This window comes from Salvelinus sp. IW2-2015, linkage group LG11 (genome assembly GCF_002910315.2).
Source record: "Salvelinus sp. IW2-2015 linkage group LG11, ASM291031v2, whole genome shotgun sequence".
In the NCBI taxonomy this organism is placed as follows: Eukaryota; Metazoa; Chordata; class Actinopteri; order Salmoniformes; family Salmonidae; genus Salvelinus; species Salvelinus sp. IW2-2015.
In genome coordinates, this window is record NC_036851.1 from 2400 (window position 1) to 28993 (window position 26594).

General features: G+C 42.4%; 1 protein-coding gene across 1 annotated transcript in view; it reads left to right on the top strand.

Moving 5' to 3' along the window:
• Nucleotides 1–567: 567 nt before the first annotated feature.
• The window catches only part of LOC111969625 (receptor-type tyrosine-protein phosphatase T-like), a gene marked incomplete at its 5' end in the record, with an annotated part of 104175 nt that continues 78148 nt past the window's right edge, over nt 568–26594 (top strand). Inside the window, one exon of the mRNA XM_023995763.3 lies at nt 568–755. Within this exon, the coding sequence (XP_023851531.2) occupies nt 568–755 (188 nt within the window). The remainder of the gene's footprint in view (nt 756–26594) is intronic.

The following is a 26594-nucleotide window of genomic DNA, read 5'->3' on the forward strand; positions in this document are numbered from 1 at the left end:
AATGCGGTGGTTCGCGCTTTCAGTTTTGCGCGAATGCTCCCATCTATCCACGGTTTCTGTTTAGGGTAGGTTTTAATAGCCACAGTGGGTTCAAAATTTGCCTATACTGATAAACTTAGTCACTGAAACAGTGTATTCATCAATATTATTCTCGGAAGCTACCCGGAACATATCCCAGTCCGCGTGATCAAAACAATCTTGAAGCGTGGATTCCGATTGGTCAGACCAGCGTTGAATAGTCCTTAGCACGGGTACTTCCTATTTGAGTTTCTGCCCATAGGAAGGGAGAAGCAAAATGTGGTCGTGGTCAGATTTGCCGAAAGGGTGGCGGGGGAGGGCCCTCTTGGCATACCAGAAGTTGGACTAACAGTGGTCGAGTGTTTTGGCAGCGCGAGTACTACAGTCAATATGTTTGGGAGAACAACATTTAATGAAAACAAGAGATTTCATTATATTAAAATGAGTTCCATTGAATCATTCTTACACAGACTGACCGCTATGTGGTTCAATGCTAACCCAAATGTCACAGAGTAAGTGAATACTGAGTGTGTTCTCCTTGGTCCACAGACAGCAGCCATAGTGAGTTGGCTCAGCCATCGTTGACCATCCAGACGTACCCATACGGGGGCTGTGAGTCAGTAGAGATGTCCTACCAAGCAGGCCAGTTCCAGCCAGCCATCCGTGTAGCCGACCTCCTCCAGCACATCACCCAGATGAAGTGTGGCCAGGGCTACGGCTTCAAGGAAGAGTATGAGGTAAGAATGGTTAGTACGGTTTTATCAACATTGCAGGGAATTCTAAGTGTGGTTTTTGACATGAGGTCGCGTCATTGTGGCCAGGAACTGTCCAATATCGTCAGTTTGCACTTTTACAAGACGTTTTACACTTCGACCAGACATAATCCAGTTGCATTTCTGCCTTAAAGCAATCCTATTGTTGTTTGCGATCTGTTTGAGTTGATTTGATTCCTTGCCACATATGCATTACCACTAGCTCACATCTCTGTTTGAATGATATGATGACATCTAATTTGCACTTTCCCTCTTTAGAATAAGGGAAACACATCAAATATTTATTGAAAATCACATTTAAAAACATCATTAGTATTCTCTGAAATATTAAACGGACTTCCACCCAATCCTATTGATCAATGCTCGACTCGTCGTGGAATATGATTTGTTATTACTCGGCATTGCATCTTAAGTCCAGTAAAGTATTTAAATTTGAAGGTGGCACAAAAGTGACACATAAGTTAAGTTATGTAGCATAATACAATTAAATATGCCCATAGTCATATTCCTAATGCCAAATCACTCCTCCAATTATTTTTCATTTTCTCCTGAGAGTGAAAAGCATGGAACTATCAATATTACTGCAGACATACCTATTTACCTATACATAGCTGGTTCAGCCTTTTTTTTAAAGTACGATAAGTTTCTCTGGATAAGAGTGCCTGCTAAATGACTCAGATGTGAATGTAAAATTAACTCAAAAGGGTCTCTAGCAGACATGGGACCCAGTCACAAACACGTCTCATGTCACAAGGTCCAAGTCTCAAGTCGAGTCCCAAAAAGATTGGGTCAAGTCTTGAGTCAAGCCCAAGTCGTGCATTCTACAGTAAGAGCAAGTCAGGTCAAGTCGGGTCAAAAGCTTTTTCAAGCCTCAAGTCAAGTAAAATAAATCTAGACAGGCAATTACTTTTTTCAACTACTACTAATCTTTGTTTATTTATTGTGGCTACAAGACAGCCCCTTTCATTATTTTCTCTACAACACAAAAAAATGTAATAATTAATGTTGACAACAAATTCCAAATTCAAGTAAATTATACATTTCAAGCAATTTTGACATGCTAAAAGACCAATAGGCCTATGCTAATACTTGTTGCTTGATGCCCCATTGCTGGTGAGCTTGCAAAGTAAATGGTTAATTTTCTTGATCACCCAAAAGTTTTTGGGGGAATATTAATTTATGGCAATCGTCTCTCACTCCAATTTGACGTTTGTGCTGCACCCGATCCTATAGCTGTACAGCAAATCAGCAATCTGCTCGTCAGCTCACTGGTTTTCAAACTTTTTTTGGGTCCCCCAAAAAGGAATGTTTCAAAGCTTGCGAGCCCCACACACGCACATGCGCACAATCACTGCGCAAATGTCATTACAGCCATAAACAGTGATGCAATTTAAAAACGCAAGATACATAAATAAACTTTGTTTTACACCTGCATTTTGATCTGAAAGTCATTCATGTTAGCCGTCGATATCGAGTAGGGATATCATGTCGCATTACCACTCCTCTGGATTCCAGAGCAAGCAGGATGGTATGGCCTAACTGTAAGCAGCGGAGGTGGAGGGTGCAGGATCGGATGGGAAACATGATCCGTCTGTAGCCTTTTTCTTGCTCACAAATATCATCATTAATTTGCCAGATTATGTTAAACCTTCATTCCCTAAGTATTGAGGTAGTGCAATGTTACAGCTATCTTTAAACATATTGCCAGTACCACCACTGAGGTATATCATTATAACGCAACCACACTAGGCCTATCTGAAATATGAAAATGATCAATGAAATCACCAGATAGCGTCCGTAGCAGATTGCTAAACAGTACTTTCCATGGATAATATTAACGTACTGTAAGTAGGCTACTCTGTTTTTGCCAGACACAACCTGAGAAAATGAAACAAGCGCTTTCCGGTCACTAATCTGAATATGTGCGCCTGCCTTTGCGCGCTAATGACGATGACTGGTCATTGGTCAACAGTCAAGACACACAACTTTTTGGTTCTGAAGCACAGATTCAATGTTTTTGAAACAAGAATGCGCTGCCAAGTCATAGGCATATGTTAGCGACCAGATCGAATAAGCAAAGGTAGAAATACAAAATACAAATGTTAAAATAAAAAAAAAAGTTCTTCTTCTTCTTCCTATTCATTTCATATCCTGAGATTTTAGCGTATTCTGAAAATATAGTGTATTTTATAAAATATTACATAGGCCTAATTCAATTGGTGCTAATTCACCACCTGAGGAAGTGGAAACTCAAAACACATTGAACACCTACTGCTAGTAGCCATGTATTAATCTACCGTACGATGGCAGATTTCACACGCTCTGTATTTCAAAGCCATATCAGATAACTTGATTGTAAAACAGTGTGCTTTGAGCTCAATAATGATTGCTGAGAAATACATTATATTATACATACAGAAAGCAGAGACCCTCCTCTCTTTATTGTGGAGAATTCTTTCCCCCACAATTTGTTTCCCCCCCGCAATTGAATTTTGAAATGTTATACAATCATGATGGGCACATGAGGGGGAGAGACAGTGTGAGAAGCTCGCTCATTATAGCAGCCCCAGGCAGGCACAGCGGCAGTGCAGACACTTTTATTAAAGGAATATTGAGGATAATACACTTTACTGTTTAACAAATTCATGATTCCCCCCCCCCCAAAACAATTGGATTGAGGTGACCAGATAGAATGTGTAGCTTGCACCAGTGCGACCAATTCAAAATGTAACTCGCACAGCCAAGTTAAAGGGTCGCAAAATGTGACTAAATAGTCTGGAGCCCTGATAGTTGTCTAGTCCCACTTGTATTAACTTTCCCTTTCATTAAACAAGTCAGCCTTCCGGCAACACTATGCTGTGGGTAGTCGATTATTGTGTCTACATCTATAGACAGGTCTTCTAGAGAAAGCCATTCCTAAGGCTCTGTAATACAATACTTTACTGATACTCGTACTGTTATGGTAATTAAGTCAATTAGGTGTTTCTTCCTCTTCTTGGTACATAAGGGCCAACATTTTTAGTGTAGAAAAGGAAGAATCTTAGAGCTTTGTTAATGTTAAGGTTGTGAAGGTTCTATTCAACTTCTTTGCTGTAGGACTCCAGTAGCTCCCCTTTTCCTGTCTTTAACATGAGATGCATTGCCTTTTTCCCTCACTCACTGTGCCTGCACTGATGAAGCCAGCAATTGAGCCTGTTATTTAAAGGGTCATCCATCACCGGGGATATTTTATAACGCCTTTTTGTTATCGCTTCCCCCTCTAACCTGATTTGCCTCACAATTTCAGCACCTATCCCATTGCAAATTAAGTTGGCAATCTTTTGGCACTTATATGTTACTCGCTGCCTGTGTGTCCATGCTTGCTTATGAAATATAAAGGTCGTATTTTTTCATACAGTCGATGGGGAAAGTCAATAAATTGGCATGCATTCCCGAACATGACTTGTGGCTAGTGGATCGTGACTGCGGGCGGAGAATATCTTAAGAGACGTACATTCAGTGCTTTCTATTATGGTGAAGAAGACCCCCAACTCATTTCAAATGGTGCCACACACAAACAAATGTTTTCATTTGTGTTCTGTCATTATGTGCTTCAGTATCGTTTATGACTTGTTCAACGGTTGTGTGGGTTTGTGAACCTGCGTGTGTGTGTGTGTGTGTGTGTGCACGGGCATGCATTTGTATGTGCGTGAGTGTGTGTGTGAAATAGATAGCATGTGAAAGAGAATGAGAAGGAGACAGGACTAAAGAGAGGCAGAGAAAGAGAGCGAGAGGAAGGGAGGGAGGGAGAGAGAGATATCTGGGGACTGATTAAAGGCTATAGCGGCCACCTGTGTGTGTGTTTGTCAGCATAATCGGCCTATTACTCACATCCTGACAGATGCACTGAGAGAGGGAGACAGCCCTCACTGGCACAAACCACACACACACACAAACACACACATGGATTTGCCCACGTAAACAAACAGGGGAACGGATCACTTAACATGGACATCTAGAGACACATAAAGAACATAAAGGAGAGGACTAATTGAATCAAAGTCAAAAGCATTTGGACATTTGGTCGCCGTCATAAAGGGACCCGACCTCAATCGCTAGCACATTGGTTTGAGATAGAGCCCTCTACCCCCTTCTCTGTGTGTGACATTGTATGCTAACAATGGGCGCAACCCAAATTGCACCCTATTCCCCTTATAGTGCACTACTTTTAAAGGGGAATGGAAACACTATGATTTAGAACGCCAGCTAGCTGTACCTGTAAATCACCATGTTGACATTGTTGCGTCACTGGGAGGAGGGCACATTTTGGAACTCCCAAAAGATGGCTGAATTTACAGAGTAGCTCCGAGTCAGAGAATGAGTTTATTACAGAGAATGAAATAATATTCATTTTAGGGAGCCAATAAACCTACTGAAGCCGTTCGTGTTTGAGCCGATCGTTGCCCCAGATCAAAGAGTTTGTTCTCGTTGCAGTAACAACACAGATATACCGCCTGAAACAACTCAGCTAGAGGGTCGGCTTAGACGAACACAAACTAGTGTGAGTGGGGATGCTGCCAAATAATGGCTAGAGTATGAGTGTGTGTCTTGTAGAGAGATGGTGGCGATACAGCACAAAATCCCATGAGGATGGTGGCAGTCAGAGGTTCCTGTCAGTCTGTCTGGATGGGGACGTATTTATTGGACGTGTCACTAATCCTTATGAAGGACTTCCTGGCAGAAGAGGTTACTCGACCAGTCAGCAGCCGATATGCCAGTTAAATAATTGGTGAAATGTTGCTTGATTATACATTTACATTTAAGTCATTTAGCAGACGCTCTTATCCAGAGCGACTTACAAATTGTTTAAGGTTAATATCAGTAGTGGCTCAATATATATAATTAGTATCCTATAACGATGTTTATCACCAGCGCTGTTTGGCACAATGGTAACACATTTACCTTTTGACAGACGACCAGAGTTTGAATCGCAGACAGCATCATGATTCATTAAATCTCATTCTAACCAATAATGGGGGGTCCTCATTATAAATACATTGTGATTTAGTTTCGGTATCAGACTAACTTTTCTTATGATTTTGTTTGCAGCGCGTACAGGCTGGCAGTTTATCGCCAGTTTACCCTATGGGCACATGGGAGAATTGGACGAGGTGTACGGCGTCTCATTCCTGCGTTTGTCGTTTCTTCCATAAGGCGCGCATAGCCAGAAGCGAAGGAATTTAAGAAACGTTTGAATAAAACCAGTTAATTTAGTAAATCTAGCCTAGCCTAAGACATAGACCAAATGCCTGCGCCTTATGTAAAAAATAGTATTAGTGAGCTTGTCCACTTTAACAGGTTCAAGCGTAACCAGATAAACTACTTTCAGTGCGCACTAATCCCATGTCCCTAACTCTAGAATAGTGACTTCAACTAGCCTTGGCTGCCATCTATTGGAAAGTAATGGTAACTACACTGGGCAGCTAGTTGTCAAAGTAGACTTTAATAATATATACCATTTAGCAGACACCTTTATCCAAAGCGAACTGGGTACATGGTAGTGGAAACAGATCATAGACACATGATTACAATTTTGATATCATTGATGGTCAGTCTTTGCATCTATAGCTCTGTCTGTGAATTTGAGAGTGGTTACATTTCTCCAGCCCCATCCCTCAGTTTTTTACCCGAAAAAGGAGCAGGGAGACACTTTGTTATTTAAGAATAATGACACACCAAAATATGTTACAGATACTATAAAAATGTTACATCACTCAGACAGTTAGTGAATACACAGCATCCAGCACAGCAAACAATCAATCAATCAATTGTATTTTACAAAAGTCCTTTTTACATCAAAATAATAACCACAGTGGTTATAGAGGGTGCAACAATTCAACACCTCAGGCGCAAATGTCAGTTGGCTTTTCATAGCTGAGCATTCATAGGTTGAGAGAGAGAGTCGAAACAGCAGGACCGGGACAAGGTAGCACATCCATTGAAAAGGGTAAAAAAATCTATGGTAAAACATTTCCACTTCGATTCCCTTTATGGATGGGTGTATCTTTGAATTCGCTGTTGAATGGCCTGTTCCTTCTCCATTTTCGGAGCACCATCCCACTCCCCCAAAGTGATCGATAGTATATCTTGACTCGCACTGTGATGATTGTGATTCTGAGCTCTCAGGTTCATACAGCGAGTTCTGGCCTTCACTGATCTCACTCTCCGTCAGCTCCATCTGTGGCGTAGAGGGGCAGGACTCGGTTATATACTGATTTGTCGTGAGCACAATCTAGCTGGGCACCGAGCTCTTTAGTAATCGTCCCGGTGGACCTCTTCTCCACCGCAGCACATGAACACTGTGGCACCAAGGGGTCAGTTTGGCATGCTGTACTAACCGTTCTTCCCCGTTGGTAGAAAACAATTAAGGCATCTATTAGTCTATAGTTATATTCAAGAATATACTTGAAATAAACAATAGCCTTAGAAACAACATGTATTTGCATGTACCACCTCTTCCTCCTGCACAGTTTCCTCCGGGATGAAAACATTTTAAGGGATGAAGATGTCATCCTGAAAACAAACAAACGTTTTGTTAAGACAACTGAGCCCAAATATATCAGTTGGCATCAACAAAGCTACCTGTCATGTAGGCTTTGTCAACACACACACAGCAAATACGGGGACATTTATTTTTTAGCAAACATTAGCTCTGTCAACTTCAGTCTAGCTAAATTAGGTGGAGCTAACAAAACATTAGAAAAACAAAATCTGTCAACAAAATGTATTACAGTAAGTTATTTGAGGTGGAAGCTAGCTACAGTAACTAATGTCACCTAATAACAGGGGTACACGTATAAACTAGGTTGCAATTTTAGTTGCAGTTGAGTTGCTTGCTAACATTATTTGCTTGCTAGACGCAATTAGCTAGATACCTTCAACTAGAGTTGCAACAAAGTTGTCCAGTGTCTAACGCTAGCCTAGTCAACAACAGTCATGACCGGTTAACGTTACCTCAGGCTCCATTGCATTGACTCGCGTCGCCTCCTCCGTTTAGTCGCTTTTGCTTGACTCCAAAGTCAGCGAACACCAGCGTGTGTATCACCAGTGTATCTCCGCCTAGTATGGCAACTAAACGCCCACAACCTCAGGGCTCTCCAGAGGGTGGTGTCACAGGAAGGCCAAAAAGATGATCAAGGACAACAACCACCCGAGCCACTGCCTGTTCACTCCGCTATCATCCAGAAGGCCAGGTCAGTACAGGTGCATCAAAGCTGAGACCAAGAGACTGAAAAACAGCTTCTATTTCAAGGCCATCAGACTGTTAGACAGCCATCACTAGCACAGAGAGGCTGCTGCCTACATACAGACTTGAAGAACTAGGGAACACTAGTCACTTTAATAATGCCACTTTAATAATGTTTACATATCTTGCTTTACTCATCTCATATGTATAAACTGTATTCTATACTATCTATTGCATTTTAGCCTATGCCGCTCTGTCATTGCTCATCCATATATTTATATATTCTTATTCCATTCCTTTACTTAGATTTGTGTGCATTAGGTATCTGTTGTGGAATTGTTAGATATTACTTGTTAGATATTGCTGCACTGTCGGAACTAGAAGCGCAAGCATTTCGCTACACTCACAATAACATCTGCTAATCATGTTTATGTAACCAATAACATTTGATTTGATGATGGTCGGTCGGTAACCCCTACACCATAACCCTTGACATTTCAAATGGAGGCGCAAGCAGAGGGCTTCAACATAGGCCTATGACTCCTTTCCATTCAGAAACTCACAGTTGCCACATCGAAAGTGCCCTTCATCGCGAAGTCTGCCTCTGCGAAGTGCTGTCTGCAGATCCCGCTAGCTTCCTCTTCAGGACATGGAGCCACTTTTTCAAAAGTTGTGGTTCCTTGGGCAGCCGATGGTAGTTTACCGAGGATTTTTTTTGAGCCAATTCATACAGCCTCCCGCTATACAGTTCATGTTTTGAATTACTACTTGTTGTTGCCTTCTTCGTTGTCCGCACCTAACACTCTCTTCGATTCACTCTCCGCGTGAAAACTCAATTCCACAGACGACGTGCTGATTCCTGCAATTGCCACACTGGCGTCACTCGTTACTATGGCAATTTAAAATGGCGCTGGCCATAGCTCAAATAAACCTTGTCGACGATCAACATACAAAATATAGAGATGTTTTTATGTTAAATGCAACATGTTTAGTATTAGTGGATTGAATACATGTCTTTGCATAGATTTACTTCCATAAGGTGTTCCCATAGAACTCTGGTAAAAAGTAGTGCACTATAAAGGGATTACGGTGTTATTTGGGATGCAGAGAACAGCTCGCATAAGGCAGCGCTGCCCCTTCTGTTGTGTAAGAATTTCAATGCAGTTTGTTAGCAGTTAATTTTTGGGAGAAAATATGTAAAAAGACAAGGCAACCTCATCCCAGGTTGTGTCTCAAATGGCAACCTATTCCCTATAGAGTGCAGGACCAATAGGGCTTTTGTCAAAAGTAGTACACTATATAGAGAATAGGGTGCCATTTGGGACGCTGGCCAAAACTAGGGCTGGTTAATGGCCCCACAGTAAAAGGTATCTGTTGATTAACAAAAGGTCAGAGAGCACCCATGGAGTACCTACTCACAGGAACTACATAAATGCACTAGCATCCAGGAGCACTCACAATCAGCGTCTGTCTTCTAATGTACATTTTCAAAGGTTTGGTTGAAGAGTTGTTTCTGCAAGTATGTACTGTATGTGAGCATGTCTGTCTGTGTATGTATTGCTCTGAACATGAGCCTCTGTCTGTGTTCGTTTATGTGTGTGCATGCGTGTGTGTATGTTTGTGCTTGTGTGTGTTGTCTGTGTATGTCCACACGCAAGCGTGTGTATTTACAGTGGCGGTTCTGGGGGGGGGGGGCAGTGTGGGCCAGTGCCCCTGTGACAACAATTTTGGAACCCCTTGTGCCCCCCTAAATGTGGAGTATGAAATTATTTTTACATAACACATTTTTGCTATCGTTCTTTTTTTTACATCCGTTATTAGACAGTGGCAACGATGATGATTATGAACATGGTCTTTTGCCTGCTAATGCCTGCAATGCAGTGAAGAAAACGATGACAACAATAACGTCTAATGTAACTGGTCCCTCTAACAGTACAACTGGCCCCAGCTTGGCCCCCCCAGTTGAAATGGTCTAGAACCGCCACTGTGTGTTTATGCGTGTGTCCTTGCACGTGTGTGTGTGATGATGAGGCTGTGGGGGAGGCAATGCTTCCTCTGCCCTATGGGTTTTCATTTCTCTGCGTACAGGGACCCTCTCTCCCTCCCACACCCCTGCCTCTATCTTATCACATCGCATCACCACCGTCTACCAGGGGACGAGAGTGTGGGAGTTCTCCCTCTTCACTTTCTCTTTCTCTTTTTCAAGAATATTAATATGCGCAAAAAACTACAGATTGGAGATGAGAGGGATTGCATTAAGGGCATTTTATTTTTCTTAAAAATAAAAAAACAGCAATCCTCTGACCGCAAAGTAAAAGGGAAGTTGAACGTTTTGCCGCAGGCGTGCAATTATTCACCTCACTCCCACTTGCTCTCATTATCGGACAGGAAACGATGGATAGATAAACACTAGCCAGAGTGAGCCATCGGACTGCAACACACTTGCATACAGGCCTGGGTCGTGTTCATTATGTCATGCAGCAGAAACACAAGCATTACTGAAGTCCAGGTAGGGAGGGGCCCTGTTTAGTCCTGCTTTCTTTGGTGCCTGATGAACATGACACTGAAATCTTTGTTTCTAAACGCTCAAACACAGGTGTTGCCAGAGATGCCCATTATTTCATGAGTCATGGATCTGGGGTTGATTGATTGATTTTGATTGTTTTTATTTGACAGTTTATTTGACAAAAATGCATACACACGGTTCATACATTTTAAAAACTTGACAGGGATAACACAATAAAGTGAATTACTTATTTTCATTGCGGTACAGACATAGATGTATTACATAGATACAGATATGAAAATGGTTCAGTCATCAGCCAGCTTTTGACATTGTTTATAAAATAAGTTCTGCTCAGTATAGCTTTAAGTTGTTGCTTTAGTTTGTTCCACTCATCCACGCTGGTATATAGAAAGGTGTTCTTACCTGATAGACACTTAAATTTGAAACAGTCAATATCAGAGTCTTAAATAATTGGATAGGTACCAAAGGCAGTAAAAATTCTGTGGACAAGAACAAGTTGAAAGATAGCTGCAAGCAGCAATGCCGGGGTTCAGCTGTGGGCCTACCGTGCCACCATCATGACAAATTGGACACATTGCCCTAGGATGAGCTACTATTGTACTGTTTACCACACTTGCCAAATATCAGAACTCAAAATCTTTGATTTTTTAAAAAGATGTTCACAAAGTTAAATGTCTTCTTTTCCAGAATCACTGGACTGATCAGCACCAAATTTGGTATATAGCATCTATGGATACACATATTCAAACCCAATATATTTCAAGATTAGCTGAAACAATATGGCCGTCAATTAACTTGCATTCATGTTTTTTCCCTTGAAACAGTGCCACCATGCAGCCACACTGAACCACACTTTACAGGATAGCTAGAGTCAAATCCCTGAGCATGTGTGCTAACTTTCATCAATCTGAGTCAAACTGATCAAGAGATATAAACATGTGCCCATTGTAGCACCACCAGGTGGTCGATCTGAATGTCCTTGCGTATGTTGAGTCTTGACAGTGTTATATATCCGAATACCAATATCCGTGTCGGATTTCTATGTTATTATGTGCCAGACCACGTGAATGTTTGTTGTTTGAGATACTGCCCTGGAAAATATTACCTTGAGAGACTTTGGTCAATAGATGTATTGATGCCATGTATCAAGTTTTGTACAGATCGGTCATTCAGTACCAAAGTAGTGTTTAAGAGTTTTTACAAAATTCTAAGTGGAGGACTTCATGGTTCCTTCAGGGAAATGTGTTCCTTGTGAGGAGAGGGACCTATGTACCGAATTTCACGACACAGGGTGAGGGGTGTGAGCTTTCAACATTTGCTTGCTAAAGCACCAGCATGTGGCCAATTGGCTTGGCATCGCATGAGAGGGTGTGACCCAAGCAAGGTTGCACCCACCTAGGACTTACCATCTCACAGGAATTTACATATTTTCACAAACTTTTTGCGGAACTGGAATAATAATAATAACGCCAACAAATACATTAGGGTTTCTCCAGCTTCACTGCTGAACCCATAATTAATACAACCATCTATAGATAGCCAGCCTAGCTGTAAAGGAATCTGAACTCTGAGTATTTAGCTATAATTTTTTTTATACATTCTTGCCTTATTCATTCATTTATTATTTACACATTTCCTAATTAGGTTTGACTCCTGAACCCATAGCTAACATGGGCTAAGAAATTATAGCAAATAGCTTGTATATATACACACACCAGAATGGAACTATTGAACTACTCTGCACATAGTAAGAACTTGAATGAAAGGAAAAAATTTACTGGCTGAACATTCTTGAACAAGCATCCGCCTCTTTGTATTATCGTCAGTTTTGAACACAGAGGGAATCACAAAAGCCAAGCTGTAACCAGGGGCATTCTCTACTCCAAGAGTGGCAAAGCAACATGTTTTAATCATGTTTCATGAGGACCGTTTTCTCTTTTCCTCTTTTCTCTCTTTCTCTCTCTTGCACTCTCTGTGTCTTGAAGGCTGCAGTACTGAGCCATTCATTTGTATCTTGAACTTTTTACATTCTCTGCCTTTGATCCCAGTGTTTGTGAGCTCTCGTCTGGCTTCCGCTGTGAATGCTGTTATCTGTCAAGGGACTATCTCGTCAAATCAGCCTCTAAAGTCCATTGCGCATGAGATGGCACTGTCGAGCAAGATGAAACATCATTGAGAAAGCAAACACTGAGTCGAGAGCGCAGAGGATGGGTCACGCGAAGAGAACAAAGTGATTTGGTTGAGAGAACAGAGGATGTTCGGGGAGCGGACTGTGTGACTTTGGGCGAGCAGAACATTATTGCTGCAGATCAAAAATGTATTCATGCATACAAAAATGTAGATCTGTATGCAAGGAAACGTGGTTCAAATGTGTAAAACCATTTACAATCATCATTGTCAACCAACAACAGTCACTTGTCTTGACACCTTTGGGTTTCAATTTATATTTTTTCTGGATTGGATTTCAGGCTAGCGGGGAGGGGGCTTCGAGGTGGGTGCGTGTCTAGAAACATTAGGTTGGTCACTTTCACTGGTGTGATGGATGAACTAACAAATCCTTTCCCTTGGCCAGTCCAGTGTTGTGTCGTGTGATTGGTTGAGTCTTCTTGGGTACATGACGTCAAACAGATGTGCCATCCCCGCCTTGTAGGTGTATTGGTCCAGGGCGATGAAGTAGCAGCCTGAATCCACCTTGTCAGACATATGTTCTCTACACACACACTGACCCGTCTCCTGAGAACAACTGCAGTGAGAGAGAGAGAGTAAAAATGCGATGTCAGGAAATGTCATATGCAGCATTCAATTGCAGTTGAAAAGTTTGCTTTGTATTCAAGGTAACAGTCAATTGTATGACTGCTCCTGTATCAAATGAGGCAACTATTGATAATCCTTTCGCAAAATAAGTGATAACATACTATGTGGGACTGAGCCGAGCTATACCAAACCATGCCACTCGTCAGTCAGTATGGCTCTGTATTGAACAATGCCTCCATACAACGTCAAAGCAATTAGAGGAACTCTCAGTACCACTAATGATTAAGTTACGGGCAGGGGTCTAATGCTGCCCGAGCGCGGAGGTGTGGCGCTCCCTCATTCTTTTCCAATTTGAAAATAATTTTCCAATTTGTAAAACTTTTTCTGGAAAATTCATTCTGATACATTCTAAAAAAATATATATTTAATTACCTTGTCTTCTCTCTGATGGTGGCGAGATTGATGAAGAACTGTAGGCTAAGTGTGTGTGCACTGCGGAGGCCCGTCGGAGGCTTGATCACTTTGGCCAATTAGAATGTTGAAAAAATCTTTAAAAAATCACTCTTGTCTGCCTTGATGTTCATAGAACACCATGGACCCCCTCTTGCGCAGTGGAACCCAGAAAGACATGTGACCAGGCGACACCGTTCTGCTGAGGACGCCCAAACCAGAGTGGCTGTAGACCTGCTTGGGATATTTAGCCTACATTGGCTATTAGTTGAAATGCAGGCCCCGTTCTAGCTTGGTGTCATGCCTGCTCCCGCTCTCCCTCCCTGGCGCTCGAGGGCGCCAGGCTGCCCAGTACTACGCACTCCTGCCACCATCATTACACACACCTGATCCCCTCGTCACGCGCATTAGCGATTCATTGCACTCACATGGACTCAACCACTTAGTGTTATTTCCTTCCCTATATCTGTCTGTTCCCCAGCTCTGTTCCCCGCTTCGGCATTGATTGTCGTATGTCTTTGTTTTTCCCGGTTCTGATGCTGTTCCTGTCCTGTTCCATGTCTGTGTAAATTAAATGTTCACTCTCCGTTCCTGCTTGTCAGTTCTTACACTTGTTATGTCAGGGTGTGCAATTGTAAATGGGAATCGGGCCAAGTTGGAGGTAATCATGCATTTAGGTTATAGTTTGAGTTGCATGAGTACACCACAACAAAAGCTTGATTTTTATGGCTGTTCTAAAACGAATTTCCTGCGATTCTACATAGTCATTTATGTTTACTACTTACTAATTGATTTGATAGCATGTTTAAAATATGCAAGTCAATTATATGAATTGCTAGTTCACCCCTCTGTTTTCTTTTATTCTGTAATAGGGTATATTGTAACGATGTGTTCAAGCTGATGAAATCAAAGTGTATTTATGATACAGTGTGTAAGCTACACAAGACATTGAACTGCCTACTCTACCTGCAGTAAAGGTATTGCAAACAGTGCAAACATGATTAGCATGGAGATGCAGTTTGGACGTTTCACCAGTAATGAAGAATTATCATTCACGATTGGCAGTGATGATGGCCTATTTTGAAATTAGGTCGCCTAAGCCTGACTTCTTGTTTGAGGGCATTACAAATACAACATTTTCTTTAGAAAATATGTGTGGGCATAGGCAGACATTGCAATTGGAGGATAACAAACTTTGATTAAGGAAATTATTAAAAATGATAGCGCTACAACACTGGTTACAGGGGTGATGATAGAAGTCATGGTTACCTGCACGAAGTACCCAGAATGCTATGCAGAGAGAAGTGCTTGGAACAGAGTGGACTCCTGTATGTCCTATCGCTGTCAGCTGAGCAGAGAACAACTTCCCCACCACATAGTGAAAGTAGGCCTGCATGGAGAGAGAGAGAGAATATGGTTAGAGGTCATTCTCTTTTATTGTAATTGCACAAAAACTACCAGAGTTAAAGAAATCAAATATGTATTTCAAATAGACTGTATCTCAAAGTATGCAGTTAGTGGTTTACAATATTGGCTATTTAGTTTGGAGTTTAATCTCGCTTTGCTCTCCCTCAACCCATCTCAATCAAGGGTATCTTCCACAGTGAGAGCCTTTACTGTCTGTTCTCCTCACCCTGCCACTCCCTCCTCTGCCACACTTCCCCAGTAATGCTGGTCTCCCAAGTCCTCCTTCTCCACTAAACCCTCATTGAAATAGCAAGCTAGCTACAATGCTCTTGGTTAAACCAAAGATACTGATAATTTTTATGTGGTTAAACATTAGCTAGCTAACCTAGCCTGCCTAATCAATAGCCAAATAACTTTGACCCTGTAAAACACCACATTTCACTGTCCCTATCTGGTGTATGTGGCAATAAAACATCTTCAATATTGACGTCATAGTTGATCAACTTATTTGTTTGATTAAGTTCTCTACTGAAAAACTTAAATTAAGGTAAGGGTTAGGGACGGATTGATATTTACATAATGGTTACCTGCAGGAACATGGAGTAGGGTCATGCCTTTTCAATTTCAGTCAAGGGGAGGGTTTAGTATTTTTTTATCTAGTCCAGGGGAGGGTGATGAAATTTCTATATTTCTCAGTGTTTTAGAATGGGTTGCTTATTAGGCTACACAGTGCATTCGGGAAGTATGCAAATGTATTAATATTTAAAAAGAGAAATAACATATTTATATAAGTATTCAGACCCGTTGCTACAATATCAGACTCAAAATTGAGCTCAGGTGCATCTTGTTTCCATTGATCAGCCCTGAGATGTTTCTACAACTTGATTGGAGTCCACCTGTGGTGAATTCAATTGATTGGACATGATTTAGGAAGAAACACACCTGTCTATATAAGGTCCCACAATTGAGAGTACATGTCAGAGCAGAAACTATACCATGAAGTCCAAGTAATTGTCAGTAGATTTTCAAGATAAAATTGTGATAAGGCATATATCTGGGGAAGGATATAAAACCAATACTCCTAGATTGTTGAAAGTTTCAAAAAGCCCAGTGGTCTCCATCACCTGTCTATACAAGGTCTCACAGTTAACAATGAGTCATAGTAAAAAACAAGCCATAAGGTCGAAGGAATTATCCGTAGAGCTCCGAGACAGGATTGTGTCGAGGCACAGATCTGGGGAAGAGTGCCAAACAATTTCTGCAGCATTGAAGGTCCCCAAGAACACACTGGCCTCCATCATTCTTAAATGGTGTTTGGAACCACCAAGATTCTTCTTAGAACTCGCCACCCGGCCAAACTGAGCAATCGGAGGAAAAGGGCCATGGTCAGTCAGGTGACCAAGAACCCGATGGTCACTCTGACAGAGCTCCAGAGTTCCTCTGTGGAGATTGGACAACCTTCCAGAAGAACAACCATCTCTGCAGCACTCCACCAATCAGGCCTTTATGGTAGAGTGGGCAGACGGAAGCCACCCCCCCCAGTAAAAGACACGACAGCCCGCTTAAAGTTTACCAAAAGGCACCTCCTAAAGGACTCTCAGACCATGAGAAACAAGATTCTCTGTTCTGATGAAACCAAGAACTCTTTGGCCTAAATGCCAAGCATCACGTCTGGAGGAAACCTGGCAGCATCCCTACGGTGAAGCATGGTGGTGGCAGCATCATGCCTTGGGGATGTTTTTCAGCAGCAAGGACTGGAAGACTAGTCAGGATCGAGGGAGAGATGAACGGACCAAAGTACAGAGAGATCCTTGATGAAAACCTGCTCCAGAGTGCTCAGGACCTCATACTGGGGTGAAGGTTCACCTTCCAACAGGACAACGACTCTAAGCACACAACCAATACAATACAGGAGTGGCTTTGGGACAAGTCTCTGAATGTCCTTGAGTGGCCCAGTCAGAGCCCGGACTTGAACCCAATCGAACATCTCTGGAGAGATCGGTAAATAAATGTGCAGCAACGCTCCCCATTTAACCTGACAGAGCCGGAGAGGATCTGCAGAGAATAATGGGAGAAACTCCCCAAACACTCCCCAATACCCAAGAACACTCAAGGCTCTAATCTCTGCCAAAGGTGCTTCATCAAAGTACTTATTAAAGGTTCTGAATACTTATGTAAATGTCATATTTCTGTTAAAAAAAATGTTTTGCTTTGTCATTATGGGGTATTGTGTGTAGTTTGATGAGAAAAGTAAAACAAAAAGGCTGTAACGTAACAAAAGGTGGAGAAAGTCAAGGGGTCTGAATAGTTCCCAAATGCACTGTATATTGATGCCACCCCTCATCTCTGATTCTCCGCCGTGCATGAAATATCAATTGCGCCTATAAGCTATTTAGTATGATCTCAATCAAATGATCCGTAGCCTACAGGCTATAGGCTACGAAGTGCATGTTCGGAGAAGCACAGATCAAGTTATATTCCTAAAATAGCTGTTGGGATGGTGTAAATTAAACTAGGCTGCATTACACACCGCATTGGATATTCCAACCCTGAGCCCAGCATGCTCTGGTCTTGCTGCACATTTTTTGGTGGTGTGCTTCTTAACCAATTGCTGTGCTGGGTAGGGCTATGGGGTTAGTTCAGGAGGAGAGTCAAAAGTTTCTTCAGAATTTCTTGTTGTCGATTAGACCTAGTGCCAAAAATGCACTATCTTGCATGTGGACTAGCCTATATTCTATTCAGTCTGAGAAGGAGAGCGCGAAGATGAGAAGCTTGCTAATACTATAATTGAATGCCAATGATGTATTTATCTGATTTAATTATTTGCAAACAGGGACAGTTTCTAGGCAAACAAGACACACTGATTTGGAATTAGAGAAGTATATGATAAGATGGACAAATACGCGTATCTCTCTGTCCATTCTTAGCCCCTAATTCCAGTAATTTGTTGGCGCAAATATGTAAAATTACAAAGAGTTGCATAAAATGTTTATAAAAGGCATTTTTTTTCTTGGACCTGCAAATACGATGATAGATTCATGCCATGCTTTTTCTAAATGCAGCAAAAAAAGATAATCCGTACAAATCCAAATAACTTCACAGATCTTCATTGTAAAGGGTTTAAACACTGTTCCCATGCTTGTTCAATGAACCATAAACAATTAATGAACATGCACCTGTGGAACGGTCGTTAAGACACTAACAGCTTACAGACGGTAGGCAATTAAGGTCACAGTTACGAAAACCTAGGACACCAAAGAGGCCTTTCTACTGACTCTGAAAAACACCAAAAGAAAGATGCCCAGGGTCCTTGCTCATCTGCGTGAATGTGCCTTAGGCATGCTGCAAGGAGGCATGAGGACTGCAGATGTGGCTAGGGCAATAAATTGCAATGTCCGTACTGTGAGATGCCTAACACAGCGCTACAGGGAGAAAGGACGGACAGCTGATCGTCCTCGCAGTGGCAGACCACGTGTAACAACAGCTGCACAGTATCGGTACATCCGAACACCACATCTGCGGGACAGGTACAAGATGGCAACAACAACTGTCCGTAGTTACACCAGGAACGTACAATCCCTCCATCAGTGCTTAGACTGTCCGCAATAGGCTGAGAGAGGCTGGACTGAGGGCTTGTAGGCCTGTTGTAAGGCAGGTCCTCACCAGACATCACCGGCAACAACATCGCCTATCGGCACAAACCAACCGTCGCTGGACCAGACAGGAATGGCAAAAGGTGCTCTTCACTGACGAGTCATGGTTTTGTCTCACCAGGGGTGATGGTCGGATTCGCGTTTAGCGTCGAAGGAATGAGCGTTACACCGAGGCCTGTACTCTGGAGCGGGATTAATTTGGAGGTGGAGGGTCCGTCATGGTCTGAGGCGGTGTGTCACAGCATCATCGGACCAAACTTTTTGTCATTGCAGGCAATCTCAATGCTCTGCGTTACAGGGAAGACATCCTCCTCCCTCATGTGGTACCCTTCCTGCAGGCTCATCCTGACATGACCCTCCATTGTGACACTGCCACCAACCATACTGCTCGTTCTGTGCGTGATTTCTTGCAAGACAGGAATGTTAGTGTTCTGCCATGGCCAGCGAAGAGCACAGATCTCAATCCAATTGAGGACATCTGTGACCTGTTGGATTGGAGGGTGGGGGCTAGGGCCAGTCCCCCCAGAACTGTGCGGGAACTTGCAAGTGCCTTGGTGGAAGAGTGGGGTAACATCTCACAGCAAGAACTGGAAAAGCTGCTGCAGTCCATGAGGAGGAGATGCACTGCAGTACTTAATGCAGCTGGTGGCCACACCAGATACTGACTGTTACTTTTGAACCCCCCTTTGTTCAGGGACACATTATTCAAGTTATGTTTGTCACATGTCTGTGGAACTTGTTCAGTTTGTATCTCAGTTGTTGAATATTGTTATGTTCATACAAATATTTACACATGTTAAGTTTGCTGAAAATAAACGCAGTTGACAGTGAGAGGACGTTTCTTTTTTTTGCTGAGTTTATAATGGAGAACTTTCCAGCCCTACTCTTGTCCATGGTGTTCTGCAAACCCACAACCTTTTGGCTCGCAGCCCTGTGCACTATCAAAATTCCTGTGTCGCCATGCAATGATGACAGGACGAAGAACAGTTTCAAAAACTGCATATCTAAGGCTCTGGTCTGTCCAAGAAGTGAGGGTAAACGGTAGTCATGTTCTCTACTATCCACTTTGTTTTAACTATTATTTTGGGTATACTGTAGGGGAAGGTCACTTGTTTTTTTTCAATCGTTCAGGGAGGGCTTAGGTAAAATATATTTTTCTGAAGGGAGGACCATCCATTTTCACTTCAGAGGTCCGATGTAACCCTTATTTTAAATAACGTTCAGTCCCTTAGGCATAATATAAGCAGTGTGGTTAAGGTTTAAAATATTTTAAGAAGATAAATGTTGAAATAGGTGGGGTTTAGCCATAATAATGATCACTTTGTGGCTGTGTTAAGTAGTGATGATTATACAAGTAAAATATTGCCATTCGGAGAGCAAGATTTTTGGGTGCAAGAGGAGAAATCCATGTGGGAATGCAGTTTATTTGTGAGAGTAACTTCTGAGTCTTGTAGTAAGTAAATCTGCAAAACAAAACTAAAATCTCTGCTCTCTAATTAATGTTTTGGTGCAACAATGGTGTTCTGCTCGGCTCAGTCACACTTGCATCTCAAGTTTAATTTGCGCGCCCTGCTGCCCTCGATCACATTCTGCTCTCTCGATTGGTCTGTGCGCTCGCGGCACTCATCTTCTGCTCGCGGGACCCATCCTCTGTGCTCTCGAATCAGTGTTTGCTTGCTCAATGTTTCATCTTGCTCGACAGCACCATCTCGAATGCAATGGACTTTAGAGGCTGATTTTACAGCATAAGAGATGCCCCTGTAAATTTGGCCTTGCTTTGTTCCGGCTGTGTCCTGGCTGTTTCTTTCAGGGGGTGCTTGCCGTCATCCTGCCAACACACAAACTAACTGCTTTATTCCATGGTGAGCCCAAGCACAGGAACCTATCTGATCAATTAAATGGAAAGTTAGGCTGACTGCCCTGTCAAAGTACACTACTTTTGACTAGGGTCCATAAGGCTCTGGTCAAAAGTAGTGCTCAATGTTGGGAACATAGTAGAATTTGGGATGCACACTTGGATTACTACTGTAGGCTTGCCATTGTAAAACCATAGAGTTCCTGTGTTAATAACAAGCATTCATTTTCAACCATCTGTCATGGTGAAGTCCAGGTTGAGCATGCATTCAAAATGCCACAAATCCATCTATTTTATGTATCTATTTATGCACAGTAATTATGCCGTCAGGAGTCGCTTGATTAGATGAGTAACGTCCAGAAGTACACTAAATGGTAAAAAAAAAATGTGGACACCTGCTTGTCGAATATCTCATTCCAAAATCATTGGCATTAATATGGAGTTGGTCCCCCCTTTGCTGCTATAACAGCCTCCACTCTTCTGGGAAGACTTTCCCCTAGATGTTGGAACATTGCTGCGGGGACTTGCTTCCATTCAGCTACAAGAGCATTAGTGAGGTCGGGCGCTGATGTTGGTTTCACTCGGAGTCGGCGTTCCAATTCATCCCAAAAGGTGTTTGATGGGGTTGAGGTCAGGGCTCTGTGCAGGCCAGTCAAGTTCTTCCACACCGATCTCGACAAACTATTTCTGTATGGACCTCGCTTTGTGCACGGGGCATTGTAATGCTGATACAGGAAAGGGCGTTCCTGTCACGATCGTCAAAGGGAGAGAGAGAGGACCAAGGCGCAGCGTGTGAAAAATACATCTTCTCTTTATTTAGAAGAAGAAAAACTAAACAAAACAACAAATAGACGAACGTGAAGCTATAAATGACTAAGTGAAAAACCATGCAACATAGACATAGACATCTACCCACAAAAGCCTACTGCCAATGGCTGCCTTAAATATGGCTCCCAATCAGAGACAATGAATGACAGCTGTCTCTGATTGAGAACCAATCCAGGCAGCCATAGACATAACTAGACAACTATACTCTACTCTGCCCCATACACATACAACACCCCATAGACTAGACAAAACACACAAAAACAACCCACCCCAACTCACGCCCTGACCAACTAAATAAATAAAAGAAAAAGGAACAATAGGTCAGGAACGTGACAGTTCCCCAAACCATACCCCGTTCAAAGTCACTTAATCACAGAATCGTTTAGATTGTCTTTGTATGCTGTAGCTTTAAGATTACCCTTCACTGGAACTAAGGCGCCTAGCCCAAACCATGAAAAACAGCCCCAGAACATTATTCCTCCTCCACCAAACTTTACAGTTGGCACTATGCATTGGGGCAGGTAGTGTTTTCCTGGCATCCGCCATAAACCCAGGTTCTTCTGTCGGACTGCCAGATGGTGGAGTGTGATTCATCACTCCAGAAAATGCATTTCCACTGTGATCTTAAGCTTGTGTGCGGCTTCTTGGCCATGGAAACCCATTTCATGAAGCTCCCGACGAACAGTTCCAGCGGTTCCGTTTTGTGATCTTGTGTTGCCTACCACTTTGCGGCTGAGCCACAGAAATTTGACGAACTGACTTGTTGGAAAGGTGGCATCCAATGACGGCGGCACGTTGAATGTCACTGAACTCTTCAGTACGGGCCATTCTTCTGCCAATGTTTGTCAATGAAGATTGCATGGCTGTGTGCTCAATTTTATACACCTGTCAGCAACGGGTGTTGCTGAAATAGCCGAATCCACTAATTTGAAGGGGGGTCTACAATTTATATAGAGAAACAGAAAGCTCTGAGAATGTACCCATCAATCATCCTCAGTGTGTCTTTCTGTACGGTATATCTGTCAGTGCAATTTCTGGAGGGTGTGGACCTGAGCCAGTCTTGGCGAGTAGCTCTATTTCACGCTCAGTAAGAAGACAGATGTGCCATGATGGAGTAGAATTCTCAGGGTCTTTACTCTCACGGCTGCCAGCGTTATTGCAGAGGGCAGAGAGAGAGCCATTTATGCCACGGCCAATCACGACAGAGATGGGCAACAGGATATTACAGTAATCGGAGGGAGTGGATTACAGACTTCCCTCTGAAAGCATTCACCTTTGACCTTAACAATAAACTTCCTGTTTGGGGGCTAGACAGTAAATCAATTTTTCAGTGGACTGGGCGATGAGGAATCAACGTTTGGTAAATGGGTCAAACGGTATGTTGTTGTCTGCAAGTGAAGCTGTGCAAGAGAAAGCTTGTTGTTTCGGCAGTTTAGCATAGATATCCTTTAATGGATGCTAAAGGACAATTCTGCATTAATTAGGCGGCGGTGACAGACTTGCCCCTATGTTTTTTATACAGGAATGCAAAAATAGCACACAGTCCATATGGCCTCCCTTGAGCAGCCTGTTAACCACACAAACAGTCTCTTCTTAGCCAATTTCAGCCATCAAGCGTGCCACTTTACATTCTCTGGACAGTTGAGATGATCCAGCGAAGGACAAACAACTCCATTTTAGTTGCATTGCACTTTGTTATGTTCTCTGTACATTTCAGTGTATCCAGAGAAGGACATAACAACTACATTTGTCACATTGCATCGGATATCATTAGGCCCCTATAAAATTGGAGAACATTGCCAGATTCACGGAATCCAGAAATTAAAACGCAAATCAATAATATTCAAAAATGTATTGAACTTAGTAGGACATTATCATAAGACATTAACAAAATGCATCAGTGACTCAGTGAAATATTGTGTTCTCCCCCTGTGTTCTCCCCCTGAACAAGGCAGTTTAACCCACTGTTCCCCAGTAGGCTGTCATTGTAAATAAGAATTTGTTCTTCACTGAGTTGCCTAGTTAATTAGGCAAATGTAAACAGGAAGGCCCCTGTCTATGTTTGTCTACCACCTTGTGTAGCCATTAGCATTGATGCTAATGTAATGACAACCATCTGCCAGTAAATGGAAAGGCTTTCCCAAAAACCTTCTCAATTTTGCCAGAATGATATCATGGTTATTTGCATCAATCCAGTGGCCATTTGTTTTGCAAACTTTGCAATCACATGAGTGCTACAGAAACATTGCTAACCAAACAACGGTCACTGGCTGGTGCACTCTTGCAATTAAAGGGTAACTACAGACAAAAATCGAATGTTACTTACAACATCCAATTTTGTGATTTTGAAAGCGAAAACCTAAAAAAAGTTGAAAAACATGAACCTGGATGAACAAAACAGAACTAAATACAAAAAAATTATATATAATGTCAGCTCATATTTATTGCAGTGCTTCTGACAAACTGTATATTTGAATCTTCATTCTTCTCAATGTCTCAGTCATAAACATCTACTAAAATCCATCTTCTTTTTGTTGAGCAGTACATCCATTAAATGACTGACGCGGTAGTACACTGACAATCAAAACAAGTATTTTAAAAGTGTTACAGTGGGCATACAGAAGACGAACGAGCTGATCACTGACTACAGGAAATGGAGAGCCGAGAGCGGGTTGAGAGCTTCAAGTTCCTCGGTGCCCACATCACTAAGGATCTATCATGGTCTTAACACACCAATACAGTCGTGAAGAGGACACGACAACGCCTCTTCCCCCTCAGGCTGAAAAGATTTGTCATGGGCCTTCAGATCCTCAAAAAGTTCTACAGCTGCACCATTGAGAGCATCTTGACAGTATGCATCACCGCTTGGTATGGCATCTGCTTGGCATCCGACTGAGGGTAATGCGCTACAGAGGGTAGTGCGGAAGGCACAGTACATCACGGGACCCATGCTCCCTACCACCTCTATACCAGACGATGTCTGTGGAAGGCCCTAAAAATTGTCAAAGATTCCAGCCACCCAAGTCATAGACTGTTCCCTGTGATACCGATGCACGAAGTCTTGAACGAACAGGACCCTGAACAGATTCTACCTCCAAGCCATAAGACTGCTAATTAGTTAGGTAAATAGCTACCAGGACTATCTGCATTGAACCTCTTTGAACTAACCTTTTTAACTCATCATATACGCTTCTGCCATGGTTTAGTATCTGTCACTTTATTCCTAGTTGTATGTACATACAGTTGAAATCGGAAGTTCACAAGTCCTGACATTTAATCCTAGTCCTGACATTTAATCCTAGTAAATTCCCTGTTTTAGGTCAGTTAGGATCACCACTTTATTTAATAATGTGAAATGTCAGAATAATAGTTGAGAGAATGATTTATTTCAGCTTTTATTTCTTTCATCACATTCCCAGTGGGTCAGAAGTTTACACACACTCAGTTAGTATTTGATAGCATTGCCTTTAAATTGTTTAACTTCCACAAGCTTCCCACAATAAGTTGGGTGAATTTGGCCCATTCCTCCTGACAGAGCTGATGTAACTGAGTCAGGTTTGTAGGCATCCTTGCTCGCACACACTTTTTCAGTTCTGCCCGCAAATTTTCTACAGGATTGAGGTCAGGGCTTTGTGATGGCCACTCCAATACCTTGACTTTGTTGTCCTGAAGCCATTTTGCCACAACTTTGGAAGTATGCTTGGGGTCATTGTCCATCTGGAAGACCCATTTACAACCAAGCTTTAACTTCCTGACTGATGTCTTGAGATGTTGCTTCAATATATCCACATAATTTTCCTCCCTCATGATGTCATCTATTTTGTGAAGTGCACCAGTCCCTCCTGCAGCAAAGCACCCCCAAAACATGATGCTGCCACCCCCATGCTTCACGGTTGGGATCGTGTTCTTCGGCTTGCAAGCCTCCCCCTTTTTCCTCCATACATAACATAACGATGGTCATTATGGCCAAACAGTTCTATTTTTGTTTCATCAGACCAGAGGACATTTCTCCAAAAAGTACGATCTTTGTCCCCATGTGCAGTTGCAAACCGTAGTCTGGCTTTTTAATGGTGGTTTTGGAACAGTGGCTTCTTCCTTGCTGAGTGGCCTTTCAGGTTATGTCGATATAGGACTCGTTTTACTGTGGATATAGATACTTTTGTACCTGTTTCCTCCAGCATCTTCACAAGGTCCTTTGCTGTTGTTCTGGGATTGATTTGCACTTTTCACACCAAAGTACATTAATCTCTAGGAAACAGAACGCGTCTCCTGCCTGAGTGGTATGACGGCTGCGTGGTGGTCCCATGGTGTTTACTTACGTACTATTGTTTGTACAGATGAACGTGGTACCTTCAGGCGTTTGGAAATTGCTCCCAAGTATGAACCAGGCTTTTTTCAAAAGAAAAGGTCTACCTTTTATTTCTGAGGTCTTGGCTGATTTCTTTTGATTTTCCCATTATGTCAAGCAAAGAAGCACTGAGTTTGAAGGTAGGCCTTGAAATACATCCACAGGTACACCTCCAATTGACTCAAATGATGTCAATTAGCCTATCAGAAGCTTCTAAAGTCATGACATAATTTTCTGGAATTTTCCAAGCTGTTTAAAGGCACAGTCAACTTAGTGTATGTAAACTTCTGACCCACTGGAACTGTGATACAGTGAATTATAAGTGAAATAATCTGTCTGTAAACAATTGTTGGAAAAATGACTTTTGTCATGCACAAAGTAGATGTCCTAACCGACTTGCCAAAACTATAGTTTGTTAACAAGAAATTTGTGGAGTGGTTGAAAAACGAGTTTTAATGACTCCAACCTATGTGTATGTAAACTTCCGACTTCAATGGTATCTACCTCAATTACCTTGTACCTTGGTCTGAGAGTCCTTTAGGTGCCTTTTGGCAAACTCCAAGCGGGCTGTCATGTGTCTTTTACTCATGAGTGGCTTCCTTCTCTCCACTCTACCATAAAGGCCTGATTGGTGGAGTGCTGCGGAGATGGTTGTCCTTCTTGAAGGTTTTCCCATCTCCACAGAAGAACTCTGGAGCTCTGTCAGAGTGACCATTGGGTTCTTGGTCACCTCCCTGATCATGGCCCTTTTCTCCC